The sequence below is a fragment of the Mesoplodon mirus genome, assembly GCF_964341445.2.
Source record: "Mesoplodon mirus genome assembly, chromosome: X".
Taxonomy (NCBI): domain Eukaryota; kingdom Metazoa; phylum Chordata; class Mammalia; order Artiodactyla; family Ziphiidae; genus Mesoplodon; species Mesoplodon mirus.
This window is the reverse complement of record NC_138981.1, coordinates 62,872,843-62,896,490: the sequence shown is the minus strand read 5'-3', so window position 1 is coordinate 62,896,490 and position 23,648 is coordinate 62,872,843. Positions and strand designations below refer to the sequence as shown.

The following is a 23,648-nucleotide window of genomic DNA, read 5'->3' as shown; positions in this document are numbered from 1 at the left end:
CCCTCTCAATAGAGATAAGGGACACTGGACACACAGCTGGCCTTTTGATGAAGGTCATCTGCAACCTGTGTCCGTGAGCCAGACTGAAGACCTGGGCTCCACCCACTGTAGCCAGCAGAGCCAGGTTGTCCCAGGGTCAGGGCTAAGGCCTGATCTGTTAACCAAGGCCTTGACAGGATCCAGGATTTTCTAATAGTTCACACAGGCAGGCGGACTTACCCAGGAAGTGTAAGTCACCACATGGTAAGGGTACGTCACCACATCACCACATGGAAGGCAGGTAGGAGGGTCAAGGCTGTTTCAAGCACTAAAGATTTTCTGTGTTGTTGCTGCCAATGGGTTTGTTGGGCTAATTGGTTGGATTTTGGAGAGGATAAGAAATGTCCTGGTCATGCCATCTAAGGAAATCTCTTTGTTGAGGGACTTTTGAACTTTGCCCAAGATGTTTTGGGATAGCTATGCAGAATCTAGGAATAAGAACCCAGATATCCCAGTTTCTCCTCTAGGAGATTCATTTATTCATGTAAGATAAAACCAGACCCACCTATCAACCAAGTCATAATGGTATGGCAATTAAGGAGTTAATACCATTATATAATACAAAGGACCCCATTAACTGATTTCAATTGGCTGTAATTACTACCTACTGTATCTAGCTGCCTCTTAACATCCTCCACGAGGCCTTGCCAAGGTTCAGAAATTAAAAATCCCTCTTGGAACTGAGAATCAGGCCTCAAGAATTGGCCCAAAGTGAGGTTGTCCTGCAGGTTGTCACCATTTCCTTACCAACAGACTGTCCAGGGGCTTGACACCAGACACATGTGCCTGTCTTTGTCAGTAGTAGGAACCACAAAGTCTAGTGGATGGATCTTCAGAACCTGGAGCTGTGTGCACTCCTTTTCTCTCCCAGACCAGTACTCCTGCATCTGACCCAGGGAGAAAGGGAGGCAAATTCTCGTGACGGAGTATCTTGAGTAGCTCAAGAGAGAGAGGTTCATTCATTGTTTTGTGCTCTCAGCCTGAGACACTTACCAGCACAATGAGTTTGAACAAATCACTTTCCCTCTCTGGGCCTCAGTTCCTCAGTTTGTAAAATGGAGAACTTGGACTACAAGTTGATGAAGATATGTTTCAGCTAAAAAGTTCCAAGATTATTTTATATTATTCTAAGTGGTAAAACTGGGTCAAGTAAGAGTGGAAAAGGGGAGAGATTGTTGGGTGGGTAGGGGAAATGGTCAGCAGAAGCACTGGGCCACAAGCCTAGTTCTTCTTCTGACTAGCTAATGCCTCTTCCTCTCTTGGAACTCCCTCTGCACAATACAAAGCAAAAACTGCTTGGGCCCTACCTCTCTCCTAGGGACTACAGTGAGAAATGAGCTATATGGCTAGGCAAGGTCTGCTGCCTTTCCTCAAGATAAAGCCCTGGCCCAATACTAGCTTACCCTCATCTCCAGCACTCTTTGGCATCTTGGAGTTGCTGATATTGACAGGGAAGACCCACAGGGGTGCCATGTGGAAGAGGCTGGGAAAGCCACACACAGTCCTATGCAAAAATCCACCCAGGTAAGGTCTTGCTGATATTGGCACAGGAATTTAAAATTTTATAATTGGTTTATCTCAATCACAGCCTTTTGGTTTGACCTTGGTCTAGTCACTTATGTCTGGGACTTGGTTCTGCCATCCATCACTTAGTATAAAGTGGAATATGAGAAGAGTGCTACATAGGAGTTCAGCTCTGCCATGACTGTCTGAGTCTTTCCCTCAGTTTCTCCATCAGTGTAATGAGAGGTTGGACTGGATGGACCATAATGGCACCCTGAGCTCTGACAAAGCAGATTCACTAGCTCTTGCAAATCTAACACAAAGTTAAACACAACAGGAAACCTTAATCATATCCTCATCCAAGACATATGAGGGTATTTAGGAAAACACTTGGGGCTATCAGAAGACAGAGAAATCCCTGCTGTGTGTATAGTCAGGGCCCCTTGGAAGTTCTTTTAGGACTTCTCCAGGATAGTCAGAACTCAGCCACCTTCCTGATGGACTGTGACCCACATGTTTTCTGGGACTGCTGTTATCCCTTCACAGGGTTCCACACTTGGGCACCTTCTGGTAAACCCAGCTGCTGTAGCAAAAAGCGTGAGCCAGGTGAGAAAGACAATATTGTTGCCCAGTAGACAAAGACAGCTTGAGCAGTAGTCTGTATTCAAGCCAGACCAGAGCCCAGGTCACACAAAAAGTGGCCTCTCGAGCATCCACATGGCTACTGCCCACAATATGAGGCTACCTGTGTCACTGTGAGAAGAATTAAAACTTTGCATGGCTATAACACTTTTTACTTCTCAAAGCCTGTTCACACCTGTATTCCTTTTGATCCTCACCTGCAAGGTGAGATAGGAAAGGCAAGGATTATTCTCATTGCACAAAAGAGGAAAGTGAGGTATAGAGAGGGCAAGTGAGGTCTGGCCTTTTCTGGCAATTTTTTTGTGTCCGTCAAGAGGATGGCATTTGAGAGCCAGTGTTTGGTGCCAAGTAGCTCTGGAGGTATAAGAAGTGATGGGTCTGGGCCTAGAGGAGAGAGACACTGGGCCACAGAGTACTACAGATGCTCAAGACCCTCCAAGAGAGTATAAGGTAGCAATGAGTTCAGTCTTCAGTGGGGGCAGCATCTAACTCCTGGCTTCAGTTTCCCTTTCAGATGGGAGAGCCTTTATTAATAAACATTTTCTTTGAAAGTGTTCTTAGAGGTTCCATTTACACTGACAGCTTTCACTACATCCTCATTCCATTTTGATGAAAGAGGCAGAACAAGGATGATGATCTTCACTTGAAAGCAAGGGAAACAGAGGCTTAGAGAATTTGATTGACTTTCCCATGTCACACAGCAAGCTGGTATCAGAGCTGGGGCCCAGGCCACAGCAATTATACATCCTACCATTGTATTCCAAAGGTTGGAGATAACCTAGCATCTGTGGCAGGCTGTTTTCCCCACAGTAGACAGGGTGGTCACACTCACCTGCAAGTAGATCTTCTTAAGTCCAGGAATGGAGTCACTAACACGGCCTGACACAAGGCGCCCAAGGCCTGAGGTAGCTCCAATACACACCAAGAGCACCCAGGTCTGCTTGATTTCCAAGAATTCCTCTTCCACATACTTCATCTGAAAAGCATAGCACCAGGCCCCCAGGATAAGAGGAAGAAGAAGAGTTGGCTGGTTAATTGTTGGTATACCCAGAACCCTCTACTGCTTACTTCCCTGGACCATGGCAAAAGTTCCTTCTCCTGCAGCTCCCTCCCTTATAGCCTTAGCTCCAGAACAAGCTCTCTGGCTGTTTCTAACAGCTTAAAAGGCTGCATATCCGCTGGCTCTCTGGATTCTGGGTTTCAGAGCAACAGCTGAGGGCAGTGGGTGTCTCTAATCCCCTTCCAAGCCCTGGCAAGACAGAATACAGCCTTAACAACTGAAAAAAGTCCAAGGGTTCCCCTATTATCTCCTCATTCCCTGACCCAGAACTGACAGCCTGGGGTAACAGCAGGTCACCAAGGGAGAAGGATCCACTAACTTCCAGGTAATATTCCAAAAGTGTGCTTTAAGAAACAAAAGGTCTGTGGAAGATAACAGCTGGACTACAACCAACAAATCTTTGGCCATGTAAGTTGGGTGTATGGTGGTTAAACAAAGCTTAATTGATTTCTTTACAGCAGGATTTTGGTACCTTTAAAAGATTGCTACACATTATGAAGCTAGAGAAATCTAGTATATGTTATTTCTTAAACAAAATTACTTGACCCCAAAAACTAGCATTCCATAAGACACACTCTTAGAAAACTCTATCATTGAGGGACTTCCCTGGTGGTCAGTGGTTAAGACTTCATGCTCCCAATGCAGGGGGCCTGGTGATCCCTGGCCCGGGAACTAAGATCCTACATAGCACAACTAAGCTGGCGTGCTGCAACTACTGAGCCCACATGCTCTAGAGCCTGCATGCTGCAACTAGAGAGCCCAAGCACTGCAACCACTGAGCCAACATGCTGCGACTACTGAGCCCATGTGCTGCAACTAGAGAAGCCCACATGCCGCAACGAAGAGACCAGGCACTGCAATGAAGACCCAGCACTGCCAAATAAATATAAAAAAAAAAAAGAAAGAAAGAAAAGAAAACCCTATCATTGGGTCATCTGGGGAAGCCTCCTGTATCCCGGCGATGCTTATCTTCTCCTGAAAATCCATCTAGATTTATCAGTGGGGGAAACCATACGCATGGGCCTCCCCCTGAGGAACTTCCCCCATTTCCCATTGAGGTCTTCCCTCGGCCTGTGCTCTTTCCTACTCTGGGTCTCTCCAACCACTGTTTTGTCTTTCTCCAAAGGTTCCAGGTCTGCCCTTTCAATGTCTTCTGCTCCTACCCTCTGGACTTCAGGCAGATTAAGGGCAACTTCTTGGGGTCAGGTAGGGTGGACCCACCCTGGTATTCCTCACCAAGTGTACATAGGGAACGAAGTAGCCAAGGGCAGCAGCAGCGATCCCGAAGGCCCAGATGCGGTAGGTACGTTGGCGGAACACTCGCATGTTGAAGTACTTCCTGAGCTGAGCCAGAAAGCGTTGGCACAGGGTGTGGACACCTCTCTTGCTTGGGGTGTCCTGCGAGCTGGGCAGGAGGGGTCGGTAGGTGAGTGAAAGCAGCGTAAGAATAAACATAAAGGTACTCAGCACCTGGAAGGTTTGGGCGAGCTTGATCTTAGCCCCCAGCGTTTTGATGAGGAGGGGGAAGGATATGGAGAAGATGCTACTCCCAGCAGACACCACACCATTGGCCAGACCCAGACGGCGTTGGAAGTAATGGCCCAGGATGACGAGAGATGGCTGAAAGGCGAAGGAACAGCCACAACCAAAGAGAATCCCGTAGGTGAAGTAACGCAGGCTTAGTGAGCTGTGGGAGAGACACCAAGAGCTATCCTCAGAAGCCTGACCAGCAATCCACCTGCCCTTCCCCCCCACCCTCCTGAGATCTGCATACCCCCACCCTTAACCCACGGCCCCAGTTACTACTGACCCTCAGAATAGACAAGGAATAGGACCTTCTGATCCCCATTTTGTAGATGGGGAGACAGAGGCTCAGAGAAGTAAAGTAATTTACCCAAGGTAGCATAACTGGGGATCAGCAAAGCTTGGACTTGAATCTAAATCTGTGTGACTCTAGTTTGAATCATAGTACCCCATCAGAGAGCACTGTTCAAAAGAAAGCCAAAACTAGCCTATGCAAAGTCTGGTTGAGGGGCTACAAAGAGTAAGTAAGTCAGTGCCTTAGAGAGAACAGTTACACCTACTGCTCACCTAGACACCATGGTTGGGCTGGTAACCAAAGCTTTATCCCAAGTAACAAGAAAGTTCTGCAAGGAGCCAAGATTCTAGAAGGTTGAGACCCTCCATAGGACTCTTCAGGGTCTTTCTTCATGCTCAGGGCCCTTAATATTTCACAGAATGGTTGATGGTATTCGGAGAGACACCCCCTCCCCAACCATGCCCACAGTCTGGATGTCCAAAGACCCTTTACTCCAGGCCCTAGATAATTTCCATGGGGATCCTAAGGTAAGGAGTTTCTATAACTTCCAAAGCCTGGCTTCTGTTGCTGGACATGATATGGACTAGCTTCCCAGAGTAGCTTGGCTGCTTGATGGGAACTGGAAACTCAAAGAAGTTGTGGGCCTGGCCAAGTAAGAGAGGCTCTGGCTTAAAACCCTTAGGCCCTGCTTTGACTATAAACTTCTATAACAGAAGGCAAAGTATCAGAAGGGAAAAGGCCATGGGAAGGTCAGCTTGGCTGGCCATTTGCCCTCAGATGATACTGGCACAAACTAGTGAAAAAGTTTGTTTTCTTTTTGATGCCTCCACATACTTTGCAATACTTCTTATCTGACCACGTAATAACCTAATACTTTCCACGGTCGGGAAGTTCCTCTCTATAGATAGATCCAGTCCTCATACTAAAGGACTGGACCTATGCTGCAGAGATGAAGTGGTGCTAGTACTCATGATTCCAAGACAGCTATCATCATCATTTCTTTCTATCTGCTTGCATTCATTGGATATGAGCAAGGGCTTTGGTTTCAAAAGGGTTGCCTCTACTTAGGACACATAGCTAAGCCAAGTGCTCCTCTTCTGTTAGATTCCTTGGGGCTTCCTCCCATTAGAATCTAAGTACTATTTGGGATTGACCTGGGCTGGGGGCCTTGTCTAAGGGAGAGGAGTTATGAAGGTCTGAGGGAGACCTTCAGGGAGGGGGCCAGTGGGAGAAAAGCATGGGATTCAGTTCAGGGAGCTGTGTGGTGGATCTATTTCTAGCTGGGCCCAAAGGCAGGAGGCCCCTGAGCAGGCTTATCAAGGCCTCCCCACCCCTGCCTGAACTTTGCCCCAGCTCACACCATCCAAAGGAACTCAGAGCCCTGATTCAAGCAACAGGAAAGATGACTTGGAGTTCTAGCCACAAGCAGAACCATTTCTCCACTGGATGTGAAGCCATCCAGAAACTTTCTTGGCTTTGAAGATGTTCTTGCAGAAAGGGCAAAGGGGGTGGGGGAGGAGCTTAGGGGCTGGAGAACAGAACGCCTACTCCAATGTGCCTAAAGAAGAATGCCAGGAGAAAGCACATCTGAGCTCCTTCCCCTCCTGTAACTGAGCTCATGTGGATTGGAAGGAAAATGGGATCCGTATGTTGCTAATTTGTTTACACTTTGCTCTGCTTGGCCTTAAAAAACAGGCCTCTGCTGTGTAGCTCTGAGACTGGAGCCGCTTCTGAGGCCTAGCTCCTTCCCACAAGGAGCCAGACACGAGCTTGCTGAGGGCAAATGAGGCCGACCACCAGAGGGGTCCTGAAAGGGTTTGGAGCTGCTGCCCTGGGAGGACTGAGCAGATTACAGACAGGATATGGTTTTCCCTGCCTCTGTCCCAGTTGGTTGGGACCAAGCCAAGAAACCATTGCAGGCCAGATCCAAGCTCTGCTGGAGGGTGGGCTGGGCAGCCGGAAATGCTCAAGTCATAAAGAAAGCTGGCTCAACCTCACAAGGCCAAGTTGTAGCAGAACACAATTATCATTCTCTGCTGTGAGTGGAACCTTAGGCCTGGAGAGCATAACCATGGTCCTTCTCTGGGGAGCCAAGCTCAGAAAGCAAGTCTCTGATAAGCTAGCCACGTCTCCAGGCTGGCATTCTCCTACACCAGCCCAGGCAGATTGGAAGTAGGAGGTACCATAACTCCCAAAGTGTCTTTGGCAGAAAGTCATTGGAGTTCTTTAGGAATCCCATATTCCTCAGGCTGTGGTGGAGGGTTTTTACTTCTCTCCTCCCCTACAGACATGCTTCTGGAGAGCTGGCAGAAAGAAAGCAGAAAATGAACTTGTAGCCTGCTCCTTGCCCGGCACTACCAGTTTCTGCCAGTGGGACCTATGGGACCAGAGTTTGAGTTTACCTAGCTTAGGCTTAGTTGGGTAGCTGGGTGCTGGGTCTGTATCTCAGTGAGGGAGGCTGCTAAACATCCCTTCTTACACCCAAGACATGAATCTTTATCTGTTCCAAATCATCCATGCATTGCTATCCAGAAATGGAAAAGGACCAGAAATGCTAAACAGCCTTGGGCTCAGCTGACCTCTTTTTCAGCATAAGATTACCTTAGGAATCCTGTAATGGTAGGTGTTCACATGGGCTTACTCCAGAAGTTCATTTCCAGGAGGGCAGTTGAGGTCATGAGATGTGTGGCATATTGAAGGGAAATAGAATGGCAGAGCTGGAAGACACCTGAAAAGACCTGATCTAATCTCCTCATGTTACAGTATAAAAGTTGAGGCCCAAAGAGGGGAATGGTACTCATGAATTTTTCCATTGCCATTCAGTGGCCAAAACTTGACTTGGGCCCAGCAGTATGAACGCCCAAGCTTTGGCTCCTCCCACCACTTTGGAACTCTTGGGTCCTCTTTGGGTATATTCCCTACCAATGTGTCCTGGGGACCCTACCAAGATGAGTCCCATTGGACAATAATTCCTGGGAGCAGGGTCTTGAGGACCCTACATGGAAAGGGCCACAGGGGATTCTACAATGAGAAGAGTGTCTAGTTGAGGCCCAGAAAGAAGTCAACCCTCAGCCTTGGGCAAATGGTCGGCAACTCTTAGCCTTACCTGGTGAAGGAGCTGGTATGGAGGCCAATGAAAGCGACGGCAGCCCCTGCAGTTGCTGTGATTCGGCAGCCCAATCGATCAGTGAATATACTCACAATGGGAGAACAGAAGAAGATCATGCCCATTGAGAGGGCTCCTACCCATGCTGCGAGAAAAGAAGCACAAAGACACCTTAGTTTAATGTGTTACCTGGTGGTGCGGCTGGTATCTCAGATCTTCTCTGGCCTTTCACTGGGGGCATTGCCTTGGTCTGCACTGCCAGCCTGCTAGTCCCTGATGGTCAGTGAGGTTAGGCAATTTTCAAAGTGCCTGTAACAAAGCAACGTGAGAACCAGGAGTCTAGTTCATAAGCATACCCAGAACTTCAAAGCTGAGGCAGGGAGCCTTTAGAGATCAAGTCTGTGATGGAGACTTCTAGCTAGCTACCACACAGCTACACTACATTTCTTAGCCTGTTCAGCTCTTTGGCTTGACCATGTGACTGAATTCTGACCAATAGCATGTGGGTAAAAAAGACAAATGCCACTTCCAGGCCTGGACCATAAAAAGACTACCATGATGTTTCTGCTTACTTGGGAGCTATAACGGCAGAGTGACCTTGGAAGCCATGTATTAAGACTGGCAGAACTGCCATCAGTTCTGTCTGGGTCTCTGAATGGAGTGAAGTTCCCCCTCTCTCTCCAATCTGGAGCCCCTGTCCTGAATGTTACATAAGAAGTAAAGAAACATCTTGTCCTTTAAGCTACTGAATTTTCTAGGGCTATTTGTTATAGCAGTTAAACAAACACAAACTAAAACGAAGAGATTCCTCTACAACCATTTTACTGATAAAGAAACAGCTCCAGAAATGTGAAGGGACTTGCCAAAGATCACACAGCAAGTTAAGTGGCAGAGCTGGGACTCAAACCTAACTCTCCTTATTTCTAGTCCAGTATTCATTGTATTATATCTCTTACTGGGATGAATGAAGCTTCCCATCATTGGAGGTGTGCAAGCAGAGGTAGATATAAAACAGGGGATTCAAGCACTGTGGTCAGATTTGGACTAGCCAACAATTCAAGCTTGCTTCCAGGGATGCTAAGCCAGATTTATAGCCTTAGGCATTGGGCTACTTGGCTTCAGTGCCAAGGAACATGAGAATTAATTAAGCCTTCAGGAGCTTAGGTAAGACTTGTCTTGGTCATTGGAACAGTCCTGTGAAGATGCTAAGACTAAGGAGTAGGGAGGGCCACAGACAAAGGGCTCCTGGAATTGTACAGGGACACAGGGCAGGTTCAGGAGACACCCAAAGATTTATAAGGACACTGTGCAAGAGGGTCATGTAACTCTCGTGCTGAAATCCTTCATCAGAGCCCATGTTTGGCAAATCCCTGACTCCAAACTCAAATAAGAAGAGTTTATTCTGTTTATAAAGGCTCTTAAGTGTCTGTAACAATCCTTAACAGGGAGGAAGAAATTTGCCCTTTTACTTGGATTCTTCCAGCCCATTTCCCCTTGCTCAGCCCTCAGAAAGAAAGCCCAAGCTTTTTTTGTTTGAAGGCTGTATCAAGTTTCATCGTGGGCCTCTGTTTTCTAGGCTAAACAATTCTTAGTTTCATTAATATTTCTTCTTAGCTTTAATTTCTAAATCTGTATTACTTTGAGAGCTCTCCTCTTAACACGTTCCTAGTCTTCATCATCATCAACAAAAAGTATTCATTGAGTGTCACCTGAACAGGATGCCAGGCCAGCTTCTGGCTCTCTTCAATTGTGGAGCCTCAAATGGGCCAAAGGAGTGCAGTCTGAGGTTAGACAAGTCCACTGTCTGAGTCTCTTTCCTCAGTGCCTAATAGGCTGCTCAGATCTCCACTGGCAATCTTTGCTTTGCTGTGGGTGCCATCTTGAGTCTTAGCTGGCTGGCTCCAACAGTACTGGCCTGAGACTGCAGGAGACCCTAACTCTCATCACAATTTTACCTTATACCTTTCAATTTCACCTCTTATCAGCTATGGGACCTTGAGCAAATCACACAGCACTTCTCTAATCCTCCGACTTCTCATCTGTAAAATGGGGATTAAAATTCTCCATGTGCCTTCCCCGAAGTTTTTTTTTTAATCTAAAGATTATCAGATGTGATCATATGTATGAGAGCTTTATAAATACCAATAGTCACACCATACATAAAAATTAATACAAATGGATCATAGACTCAAATGTAAAACTTAAAACTTCTAGAAGAAAGTATAGGAGAAAATCTTTTTGACCTTTAGTTAGGCAAAGATTTCGTAGATAATTACCAAAAGTGTGATCCATTAAAAAATTGATACATTAGACTTTATCAAAGTGTAAAACTTCTGTTCTTTGAAAAATACTGTTATGAAAATGAAAGGGAAAACCACAGATTGGGAAAAGTATTTACAATACACACATTGATAAAAGACTGGTATCCAGAGTACAAGTGTGAGTTGACTCTCACAACTCAATAAGACAGCAAACAATCCAATTTAAAATACGGGCAAAAAGTTTGAACAGACATTTTACACACAAACACAGGACGTGAATGGCAATTGAGCACATGAAAAGATGCTCAATATCATTAATCATTCAAGAAATCCTTATTAAAACCACAATGAGATACCCCTATACAACCACTAAAAAGGCTTTTTTTTTTTTTTTTTTAATGACAATACCTAGTACTGGTGAGGATATAGAGGAACTGGAAATCTCATACACTGTTGATGGGAATGAAAAATGGTATACCTGCTTTGGAAAACAGTTTGGCAGCTTCTTAAAAGTTAAACATACAGTGGGACTTCCCTGGTGGTCCAATGGTAAAGAATCCACCTTACAATGCAGGAGACGCAGGTTCTATCCCTAGTTAGGGAACTAAGATTCCACATGCCGAGGAGCAACTAAGCCTGCACGCCACAACTACTGAGCTCACACGCCTCAACTAGAGCCCGTGTGCCGCAAACTACAGAGCCCACATGCTCTGGAACCCGTGCGCCACAACTACAGAGCCCATGCACCCTGGAGTCTGTGCACCACAACTAGAGAAGAGAAAACCCGCACGCCACAACTAGAGAGAAGCCCGCACGCCACAATGAAGAACCCGCCTGCCTCAACGAAGATCCCACGTGCCACAACTAAGACCCAATGCAGCCAAAAATAAATTAAAAAAAAAAGTTAAACATACAATTACCATATGGCCCTAAAATCATTCTCCTGGGTATTTACCCAAGATAAATGAAAAATTATATTCATACAAAAAACTGTACCTAGATGTTTTTTCAAATTTTTCATAACTGCCAAAACGTGGCAATAACTCAAATTGTACTTCAACTGGTGAATATACATGGATATACATTAAGACAATGGGATACAACTCTGCAATAAATAGGAATGAACTATTGATACAGGCAACAACTTGGACAAAGGCATTATGCTAAGTGAAAAGAAGCCAGACACAAATGATTACATTTATATGTAATTCTGAAAAGGCAAAACTGTGGGGTCAAACAGATCAGTGCATGCCAGGAGGAAGGGTGAGGGGAAATGACTCATTGTAGATGAGCATGAGGGATCTTCTTGGAGTAATGAAATGTTATATATTTTGACTGTAAGTGGTGATATTCTTTTGTCAAAATTCATAGAACTGAGCATATAAAAAGGGTGAATATTACCATATGTAAGTTATACCTCAATAAATCTGTTATAAAAAAAGAAGAGGGGGCAGGGAAGCAGGAAGTGCCAGTGGGAGATCTCATTTATGATGTATGTATTTTTATTCTGGCTGGATTTTCAAAAGAATTAGTTCAAGCGTATTATCAAAAATGAAAAAAATACTTAAATTCAGTAAATTATCTTACTGTCATTTTATCAACTACAACTCATCATTATCTGGCCCTTCTGAATTTCTAAAATACAATGAAAGCTGATGATTGGGCTTGAAAGTATCTTTTGCACAGTCAAAGAAAATTTAAATTATATTGGATATAGCTTTTTATGTTAATGACATGTATTCATCATTATGGTATCATACAGAATATTTTCACTAATCTTTTTACTGTCTCCATAGTTTTGCCTTTTCCACAATGTTATATAGTTGGAATCATACAGTATGTAGTCTTTTCAGATTGGCTTCTTTCACTTAGTAATATGCATTTAAGCTTCTCCCATGTATTTTCATGACTTGAAAACTCTTATTTTTCAGCACTGAATAATATTCTATTGTCTGGATGTACCACAGTTTATTTACTAACTCACCTACTGAAGGACATCTTGTTTGCTTCCACATTTTGGCAATTATGAATAAAGCTGCTATAAATATCTGTGTGCAAATTTTTGTGTGGACGTAAGTTCTTGATTCATTTGGTTAAACACTAAGGAGCATGATTGCTAAATTGTATGTTTAGTTTTGTAAGAAATTGCCAAACTTTCTTCCAAAGTGGCTGTACCATTTTGCATTCCCAACAGTAATGAGTGAGAGTTCTTGTTGCTCTACATCCTTGCCAGCATTTGGTGGTGTCGGTGTTCCAGATTTTGGTCATTCTAATAAGTATGTAGTGGTATCTCACTGTTGTTTTCATTTGTATTTCCCTGATGGCATATGGTGTTGTGTATCTTTTCGTATGCTTATTTGTCATCTGTATATTTTCTTTGATGAGGTGTCTATTAAGGTCTTTGGCCCATTTTTCAACTGGGTTGTTCATTTTCTCATTGTTGAGTTTAAGGAATTCTTTGTATATTTTGGATAACAGTCCTTTATCAGATATGTCTTTTGTGAATATTTTCTCCCAGTCTGTGGCTTATCTTCTCATTCTCTTGACATATTGTCTTCTGCAGAGCAGAAGTTTTTAATTTTAATGAAATCCAACTTATCAATTATTTCTTTCTTGGATCGTGACTTTGGTCTTGTATCTAAAAAGTCATAATCATACCCAAATTTTCCTAAGTTATTTTCTAGGAGTTTTAGAGTTTCGTGTTTTATATTTAGGTCTGTGATCCATCCTGAGTTAATTTTTGATAAGGATGTAAGGTCTGTGTCTAGATTAATTTTTTTGCGTGTGGATGTCCAGTTGTTCCAGCACCATTTGTTGAAAAGATTATCTTTGCTCCATTGTATGGTCTTTGCTTCTCGTCAAAGATCAGTTGGCTATATTTATGTGGATCTATTTCTGGGCTTTCTATTCTGTTCCATTGATCTATTTGTCTATTCTTTCACCAATACCACACTGTCTTGAATATTGTAGCTTCATAGTAAGTCTTGAAGTCAAGTAGTGACAGTTCTCCAACTTTGTTCATCTCTTCCAATACTGTGGTGGCTATTTGGGGTCTTTTGCTTCTCCATGTAAACTTCAGAATCAGTTTATCGATATCCACAAAATAAATTGCTGAGATTTTGATTGGGATTGCACTGAATCTATACATCAAGTTGGGAAGAACTGACATCCTGACAATATTGAGTCTTCCTGTGTATGAACATAGAATATCTCCATTTATTTAGTTCTTTGAATTTTAGTTCATTAAAATTTTTTAGTTTTCCTCATATAAATTTGTATATATTTTGTTAGGTTTATACATAAGTATTTCATTTTTGGGTGTGCTAATGTAAATGGCATTCATTTTTAAAATTTCAAATTCCTCTTGTTCATTGCTGGTTTATAGGAAAGCGATTCACTTTTGTATATTAACCTTGTATCCTGCAACTTTGCTGTAATTGCTTTTAAGTTCCAGAGTTTTTTGTCATTTTTTTCAGATTGTCTACATAGATGATCATGTCATCTGTGAATACAGACAGTTTTATGTCTTCCTTCCCAGCCTGTATACTTGTTATTTCTTTTTCTTGTATTATTATATTAGCTAGAACTTCCACTACAGTGTTGAAAAGGAGTGGTGAGAAGGGACAGCCTTGTCTTGAACCTGATCTTAGTGGGAAAGCTGCAATTTTCTCACCATTTAGTATGATATTATTAGTAGTTTTTAAAATATAGATTTAAAAAAATTAATCTGAGTTTTTTTTCAACTTTTGAAACAATTATAGATTCACAGGAAATAGCTAAGATAATCCAGAGAAGTCCCATGAACACTTCACCCAGTTTCCCCCAATGGTTACATCGTATATAACTATACTATAATATCAAAACCAGGAAATTGATGTTGGTACAATATGTGTGTATAGTTCTATATCATTTTATCACATGTGTAGATTTGTGTAACCACCACTGCAATCAAGATACAGGACTATTCCATCACCATAATGATCTCCTTTGTGCTACTCTTTCATAATCACACCCAGTCCACTCCCCCACCATCCCTAACTCATGGCAACCACTAATTTGTTTTCCATCTCTACAATCTTATTTTAAGAAAGTTATAGAAATTGAGTCGTATAGTGCGTGGCTTTTTGAAATTGGCTTTTTTTTCACCCAGCATAATTCCCTGGAAATATATATTTGAAGTAAGTTTCTTGTAGACAGCTTATAGTTGGGGTATTTTTTTTTCCTGCTAATCTCTATCTTTTAATTGATGTATTTAGATCATTTGCAAGGAAGTAATCATTGACATGTTAGGGTCATTTTTTTTTTTTTTTTTTTTTTTTTTTTTGCGGTATGCGGGCCTCTCACTGTTGTGGCCTCTCCCGTTGCGGAGCACAGGCTCCGGATGCGCAGGCCCAGTGGCCATGGCTCACGGGCCCAGCCGCTCCGCGGCATATGGGATCCTCCCAGACCGGGGCACGAACCCGTATCCCCTGCATCGGCAGGCGGACTCTCAACCACTGTGCCACCAGGGAGGCCCGTTAGGGTCATTTTAGTTTTGTTTTCTGTTTGTTCCCTCTGTTTTTCCTTTCTCTACTTTCTTTTTCTCTGCTTGCCTCTAGGCTCCCTTAACAATTTTTAGAATTCCACTTTGATTTATTTATAGCGCTTTGAGTGTATCCCTTTGTATAACTTTTTTAGTGGTTGCTCTAGCTATTACATCATAGTTTACTGATGTTGACATTTCACTAGTTTGAGTGGAGTGTAAAAACCTGAACTCCCTCATGTCCTTCCACTATCCTCCATTTATAATATAATTTTCTTAAATATTTCCTCTATATACATTGAAACCACATCAGGAATCATTATAATTTTTGTTTCAAATGTTAAACATAATTTAGAAAATCCAAGAGGAGAAGGAAACTCTATTGTTTTTACCCATAATTTTACTCTTTTCATTGTTCTTCCTTCTTAATGATCCAATATTCCTTCTTTTATTGTTTCCTTTTTGTTTAGAGAATTCCTTTGGCCATTCTTTTAGGGTAGGTCTGCTGTTGACAAATTCTCCTATTTTTCCTTCATTTGAAAATGGCTTGATTTCCCCCTTCATTCTTGAAGGATATTTTCACCAGATATGCAATTCTGGATTGACAGTTTATTCTTTCAGCACTTGAAGAATGTTTTGCCACTTCTTCCTTCTACCCTCCGTGGTTTTTGATGAGAAATCCACTATCATTTGAATGTTTTTCCCCTTAATTAAGGCATCATTTCTCTCTCAATTTTTCAAGATGTGTGTGTGTGTGTGTGTGTTTATATTTCAGAAGTTTGTGATGTGTTTTGGCATGGATTTCTTTGAGTTCACCCTCTTTGGGGTTCACTCAGCTTCTTAATACTGTAGATTTTTCTTCTGCCAAATTTGGGAATTTTTCAACTGTTATTTCTCTGAGTAATTTTTCAGCCCCACCTTCTTTCTCCTCTCCATTCAGGACTCCTCTGATGACAGGAATATTACATCTTTTTTTATAGCACCACAGTTCTCTGAGGCTCTGTTCATTTTAAAAAAATTTATTTTCCCCCTGTTGTTCAGATTGTATAATTTCTATTGTTCTGTCTTCAAGCTTACTACTTCTTTCCTCTGCCCTCTCCATTATTTAATGGAACCCATCCAGTGAGGTTTCTTAAATTATTATTATTTCAGTTGTTGTTTTTTTTAGTTCTAAAATTTCCATTGTTTCTTCTTTGTATTTTCTATTTATTTGCTGAGACTCTATTTCTTCATTTGTCTCAAGTATGATTGTAATTGTTCATTGAAGTATTTTTATAGTGGCTACTTTAAAATCCTTGTCAAATAATTTCAATATCTGTGTCATCTTGGTGTTTTCTCATTGAAAACAACACGTAGTCTTTTCTCGTTGAGGTTGAGATTTTCCTAGTCTTTGGTGTGACAAGTGGTTTTTCTTTTTTTTCTTTGTTTTTTTTTTGCGGTACACAGGCCTCTCACTGTTGTGGCCTCTCCCATTGTGGAGCGCAGGCTCCGGATGCACAGGCCCAGCCGCTCTGCGGCATGTGGGATCTTCCCGGACCGGGGCACGAACCCATGTCCCCTGCATCGGCAGGCGGACTCTCAACCACTGTGCCACCAGGGAAGCCCCGACAAGTGGTTTTTCTATTTTACCTGGGAAATGTTGGATATTATGTTATGAGATTCTGTATTGTATTTAAATCTTGTGTTTTAGTAGGCCTACTATGACACTGTGCCAGCAAGGTACCACCACATTATTTCTAGATGGGGTGGAAGAGATGGGGATGGAAGTCCAGGTTCCCTGCTTAGCCTCCATGGACACCCTGGGGAGGATGGGTGCCTTGTTATGCTGAGCAGGGGTTGGTGTTCAAATCACCACTGGCCTTCCTCTGATACTTAACTGGTTGGGAGAGGTCTTCCTCTGATACTTAACTGGTTGGGAGAGGTAAGAGTCTCTCGTTACTATTCTCCACGTTGCTCCAACTGATACTGTACTGAATGATGCTGAAAGTCCTAGTTTCCTACTTGGCCTTCACTGACACCACCTTGGCACCTCTTCAGGAATGGGAGGAGAGCCGAAAGTTACAGACTGGCAAGGGTGAACGTCCAGGTTCCCTGCATGGTCTCCACTGAAACAACGGATGAAGAATAGGCCTTGTTACAACTGAGAGGATGACATTCCTGGCTCCCTCTTCAGTTTTCTCTAATACTACCTTGGAATGGTAGGCGGACAGATTGGGGCACCTTGTTATAACTAGGTGAGTATATAAGTCAAGGTTCCTTATTAGGCCTTTGTTGGTAAAGGTCAGAAGGTATGCATTTTTCCCCATGGTGTTTGGCTGGAGTAGAGTGGTTATTGTCTAAAAGTTTTCTGTCTTGCTAGGCTCCTCCTTTCTTGGTCTTTTGGGTAGAGAAATCAGGCTTTTCTCAATGCTAATTTTATTTGTTTCTATTGGCATTTCTGGGTTGCAAGCTTCTTCAGCTCCAGGTGTAAGATATATGAGGCAAAAAGAAAACCCAGGTAATTCACCACTGTGTTGTTCCTTGAGCCCTGAGATACCTAGTCCATCAACTTTCTTCTATCTATTTACCTTTTAGTCTTCTTATATTTGCTTTATATAATGGCCAGTGTTTTTGGCCATACTTCATGGGAGGAATAGGGAAAAGTATCTTGATATAGTTTTTGATGCTAAATGAACATTTAAAAAAAATTAAGCCATCCATATATGGTATTCATTTATTTAACAGTTATTTAACATCCTTTCTGGCCCCAATACACAGCTATCCCACAGGTACTGAGATTGCTAAATGTGTGACATATGGTCTTTGCCTTCAAGGATCTCACAGTAGAATAAGGAACACTTTTTTGAACAGGGCAGTAAAATGTATAAATCCCATGGTTCAAGACCACAGTAAAATTTTCTATTTAAAAATTTTCAGAGAGGTCAGACATTCCAAGGGAAAGAAAATTTGCTACGTTAAGGAAAAGAAAGGTAATTTAATAGCTAGATCAATGACTGAAGAAGAATAGAACGATTGTTAGCAGGAAAGGTTATCAGAGGAAACTTTGCAAGAGAAAAATAATCAGCTATAACTATATTTAAAAAAAGAAGAACCAATAGTGATAATTATAATGATAATTATAACCATGTTGATGGTAAAATGAGTGTTGTTGGTTATCCTTTATCTTTCTTTCACTCAATTTCCTTTTTTGGAAAATACAAGGCATGGGTAGAGGTTTTCTAGAACTCTTGACAGTCCTTGGACTCAAAGCTGGGGAGGTGGGCTTCCCCGGTGGCGCAGTGGTTGAGAGTCCGCCTGCCGATGCAGGGGACACGGGTTCGTGCCCCGGTCCGGGAAGATCCCACATGCCGCAGAGCAGCTGGGCCCGTGAGCCATGGCCGCTGAACCTGTGCATCCGGAGCCTGTGCTCTGCAACGGGAGAGGCCACAATAGTGAGAGGCCCGTGTACAGCAAAAAAAAAAAAAAAAAAAAGCTGGGGAGTTTTTGTTGTTCCCCACATTACCCTTGCTCTCATATGAGGAAGACAAAGTGATTTTTTTTAATTCCCTACTGCTGATGACAAAGTGATTTTGATGAAACAGCTGAATGTGGGAGAGTTCAAAGTAGACTTTAACAGGAGGTACAGAGGGCCATCTTTATAAACAGACTTGGCAAAATCAGAGATGGCACACCACAACTTTCCATCAGGCAGAGAGCATTATTTTCAATGCACAACTGTGCTAAGTGCCAAGCATCTAATTTCTGACTAATAAACTTTCTGTCCAGCAGAGCCCTAGGACTTTAAGGATTAACTATGTATAAACCCACCATCCACAACTTTCATCCAATGATTCCCAGAATTCTCTTCAGCCTCAACCACTACCCTCAGGTGAGTTAAGTACTCCCAAAGAGTTGGCCCCCAAAGGCCTGTGCCTGAAGTGAACACAATGTCTATATTCACTGGACACCACCTCCTTTCCTCCTCTAAGCACCCATAGCCAGCTAGGCTTCTGTTGAGCCTGAGCAGTGTGAAAGCAGAACCCCAGCCCTTTCAACTCCATCCTGGACCTATTGGCCCTCAAATTTCCTTATATTCAAAGTCTTTTCACTCAAGTGCCCAATTAGTGCCCTGGCTCCTTACCCAGGCTCACAGTCTAATGTCTTTGAAGTACAGGGAGTCTGCTCAAAAAAGAACTCAAATGCAAGACCAGATTCCCCATTCCTTGGTTTCCAAAAGCCAACTTCTCTGAGCTCTCCCTCTGAGTTGGAAAGTGGGGAGAGAGTACTCTAAGAGCCAAACTCTCTAAATAAATTATAGGCTTTCACAAATTCCTGTTGTTGTGGGGAACTAACAAAAGCTCAAATGAGGGAACGATGGAGCAAAGCCAAAGAAAGGGCAAAGCTGGGGAAGGGTAAAGGAGAGAGAGAGGTGAAAGGGGGTGACACGAGGGCAGAGATATCTCTATTCAGGAGTCCCTGCTTCATGACAAGGTGAACAGTATGATGAAAGACTAGCTAATAGGATTAGGAGCCATGTTCTGGAGCTTGCTATGCAACGCTAAGTGGAGGAAATGTCACTATTAACTGGAGTCCCTGTTGCCAGAAATATTCTCATTTCTGCCCCATCTCCACCCTTCTTCAGAGTCCCCAGAACACAGTAAAGAGACTAAACCTAGATGGGTTAAGTGAGCATGGTCAGAATGGCATAGGTAGGGCATGGGGACCATGTGGGGTTGGTGGCAGGTAGCTCAGGACTGTGCCGATGGTATGCTGGCACATCTAGCCAGTTTATCAGCACACATTAGTAAGATGACTGAAAGCATTGGTGGAATACATTTAAAAGGAGGCAAGTAAAAGCACTTCAGGGGTCAGCTGGGGCACTCTAGAGGAGAAAAATGCAACACTCTGGTCTTCCTTGGGGACTGAGATGGCAGGAGCCCTGCCTTTCATTCTCTCTGTGGCTGACTGGAGAGTGACCTCCAGCTGAGCTTCATTTATTAACTATTTCTCTAGCCTTGTGCTAGGAGTTAAGTGCTAGGTAGTTATTTTTCTGGTGAATAAATATAACAATGTTGTTCAGGGAAGCTGATTCCAAAACTTTTCCTATGGTTTGATAAACATTATGATGAGAAGCTCTTTCTTCCAGCTCTCAGCCTATCGAAGTCCATTTACTTTTGTAGCTACTCACATCCACCGTGTCTAGAATGCTACTCCAGATCTGTAGTAAGCCTTTATTTTAAAATTCCAAAAGTGTTTTCATATTTGTCCTGGCAGTGTTTTATTTTTTCTCTTCATTAGAATGTGGTGGTGTTTTTCTGGGTTGGCACAGAAATACTGGAAAACATTCTTTTCCAAGCATTCAACATCTAAACAAACCCCATTTTTAACCTTCTACACTTTGTCTCAAAACATGCCAACTTTAATGGGCTACCTACTTTTGAGTGTCAAACCTTGTAAAGTCAAATAATCACTGAAAACGTAAGTTGTCTTATTACCCCCCTTATTACTTTATTTGACCTCATTCTCTGTGCTGCTATTGTTTATTTACTTCCAATTTTTGGAGTCAGAAGATCTAGACATCCAGTTCCTAATTTTACAGATAGTCAGACCGAGGCCCAGAGAGACTCACTTAAAGTACCCATGCCGAGTCTGAAAATGCAGTCCTTCTAACTCCTGCCTCAGTCCTTCAGGGATGATGGGCTTTACTTAATGTCTTATGGCCACTGATTTGGCAACCACTGGTTTAGGACAATGGTCAGTTATCTATTCTAATGGCTAAGGTATATTAGAGGTGGTTCTTGAACCCAAACCATCAGTGCTTTGGAAGAATTATGAATTAAAACAGTTTCCTCAGTTTTCTCTGAGGGGCCTGGCTAGCACCTAGAGACTCTGATAGTCAGACACTCACCTGATAGAGAGTATGGAAAAGAGGCAGGAGGCAGAGACAGAAAAGAAATAAGGAGACAGAAAGAGAGATGCATATATCTAAAATAGAAAGATTGATGATGAGCATCTTATTAGAACTGCAAAGTGTTACAAATGAAAGGGTCCTCAAGAATCATAGAGGGGGTAACCAAGATGTCTTCACTGGTGAATTAAAAACATTTAAGGAAGAAATAATAACAAGTTTACACAAACTGTTGCAAAAAATAAAATAGGAGGCAATACTTTCCAACTCATTCTATGAGTCCAGTGTTACCTTAATACCATAACCACCATAAAGACAGCACAAGAAAAGGAAATTACAAATGAATGTCCCTCATAAACAGTTGCAAAACGCTTAACAACATTTTAGCAAATTGAATCAAACAATATGTAAAAAGGATAAAACATCATGACCAAGTAATATTTATCCCAGAAATACAAGGTTAGTTCAACATCCAAAAATCAACCAATGCAGTATGTGATTATTAATGACTACAAAATTTTAAAATCCCATATGATTACCTCAGTAGATACAGAAAAACACTTGACAAAATTCAATACCCATTCAAGATAAAAACTCTCAGAAAACCAGTAATAGGTGGGGACTTTCTCAACCTGATAAAGGGCAACTAGTGAAAACCTATAGCTAACATCATACTTAATAATGAAAGACTAAAATCTTTCATCCTAAGATTAAGAACAAGGCAAGGATGTCTGTACTTGCTATTTCTATTTAATATTGCATTGGAGGTTCTCACCAGTGCAATAAGACAACAAGAAGAAATAGAAGACATACATATTATAAATAAGAGTTACTTATAGTTTTACAACTATCTCTGTTTACAGACAACATGATTGTCTATCTAGAAAACATTAAAGACTACAGAAAAGCAACTAGAAGTAATAAGTGAGTTAAATAAGCTCACAAGGTACAAATCAACATACAAAAACCAATTGTATTTCTATATATTAGCAATGAATAATTAAAAACTGAGATAAAAATACCATTTACAATACCATCCGAAATTTGAAATACTTATGGATAAATTTGATGAAAATATGTACAAGATCTCTACATTGAATATTACAAAATGTTGATGAGATAAATTAAAGAAGACCTAAATAGGGCTTCCCCTGTGGCACAGTGGTTGAGAGTCCACCTGCCGATGCAGGGGACATGGGTTCGTGCCCTGGTCTGGGAAGATCCCACATGCCGCGGAGCGGCTAGGCCCGTGAACCATGGCCACTGGGCCTGCGGGTCTGGAGCCTGTGCTCCACAACTGGAGAGGCCACAACAGTGAGAGGCCCGCGTACCACAAAAAAAAAAAAAAAAAAAAATGAAGACCTACATAAATGAAGGATATATCTTGTTCACAGGTCAGAAGACTCAATATTGTTAACATATCAATTCTCCCCCCCAAGTTGTTTTATACATAAAATGCAATCCCAATCAAAACCCCAGCAAGGTTTTTTTTTTGATAAAATTTGGCAAACTGATTCTCAAATTTATGTATAAATGTAAAGGATATAGAATGGCAAAAATAATTTTTACATTGAAGAACAAAGTTGGAAGACTTATAATGACTTGATTTTAAGACTTACTATAAAATTACAGAAATCAAGACATGATGGTATTGGGGCTTCTCTGGTGGTACAGAGGTTAAGAATCCGCCTGCCAATGCAGGGGACACAGGTTCGATCCCTGATCCGGGAAGATCGCTCATGACATGGAGCAACTAAGCCTGTGTGCCACAACTACTGAGCCTGCGAGCCACAACTACTGAGCCCACACGCCACAACTACTGAAGCCCGTGCACCTAGAGCCCATGCTCAGCAACAAGAGAAGACACCACAATGAGAAGCCCACACACCACAATGAGGAGTAGCCCCCACTTGCCACAACTAGAGAAAGCCTGTACTCAGCAAAGAAGACCCGACGCAGCCAAAAATAAAATAAATAAAATAAACAACAACGAAAAAAGATATTATGGCATTGGCATAAAGATAGACATATAGATCAATGGAACATAACATAGTCCAGAAATGGGCCCACATATATATGGCTAGTTGATTTTCAATTAAAAAATGTTTAAAAAATTCAATAGGGAAGGATAATATTTTTCAACAAATGGTGCCGGGTCAACTGCATATACACATAAAAAAGAATGAAGTTGAACTTATGTCTCACACCATACTCAAAAATTAACTCAAAATGGATGGTTGACCTAAATGTAAGAGCTAAAACTATAAAACTTCTAGAAAACATAGGATAAAATCATAGTGAACTTGGGTTAGGCAAAGATTTCTTAAATAGAGCACAAAGAGCAGAAAGTATAAAAATACATAAAATTAACTTCATCAAAATTTTAAAATTTATTCTTCAAATATACTTTTAAGAGAATTAAAAGACAAGCTACAAGAGAAAGTATTTGCCAATTATATATCTGATATATATCTGATAAAGGAGGACTCATATCCAGAGTGGTTAAGAATAATTTCTTATTTACAAAAACAAGAAAATAAAGAACCCAACTGAAAACAAGCAAAAGATTTGAAGTGACACCTTACCAAAGATATATGAGGGGTAACCAAATACATGAAAGAATACTCAACATCATTAGCCATTAGGGAAATGCAAGTTAAAACCTAATGAGATGCCAATACACACCCATTAAAACATCTAGTATTTTTTAAACTGACCATACCAAGTGTTAGTGAGGATTTGGAACAACTGAAACTCTGAGTTGCAGTTGCATAGTTGCTGGGACTGTAAAATGGTGTCATCAATTTGG

The 23,648-nt window shown here is 41.9% G+C and overlaps 1 protein-coding gene across 2 annotated transcripts in view; it reads right to left on the bottom strand.

Moving 5' to 3' along the window:
- The window catches only part of SLC16A2 (solute carrier family 16 member 2), a 115,525-nt gene that overhangs the window by 5,509 nt on the left and 86,368 nt on the right, over positions 1–23,648 (bottom strand). Inside the window, exons 2-4 of one of the 2 annotated variants that reach the window (XM_082609882.1) lie at positions 8,170–8,314; positions 4,481–4,931; positions 3,017–3,160 (exon numbers count right to left, since the gene is read on the bottom strand). In XM_082609882.1, coding sequence (XP_082466008.1) covers positions 3,017–3,160; positions 4,481–4,931; positions 8,170–8,314 — 740 coding nt within the window. The remainder of the gene's footprint in view (positions 1–3,016; positions 3,161–4,480; positions 4,932–8,169; positions 8,315–23,648) is intronic. The other variant, XM_082609883.1, reaches the window with a different exon arrangement.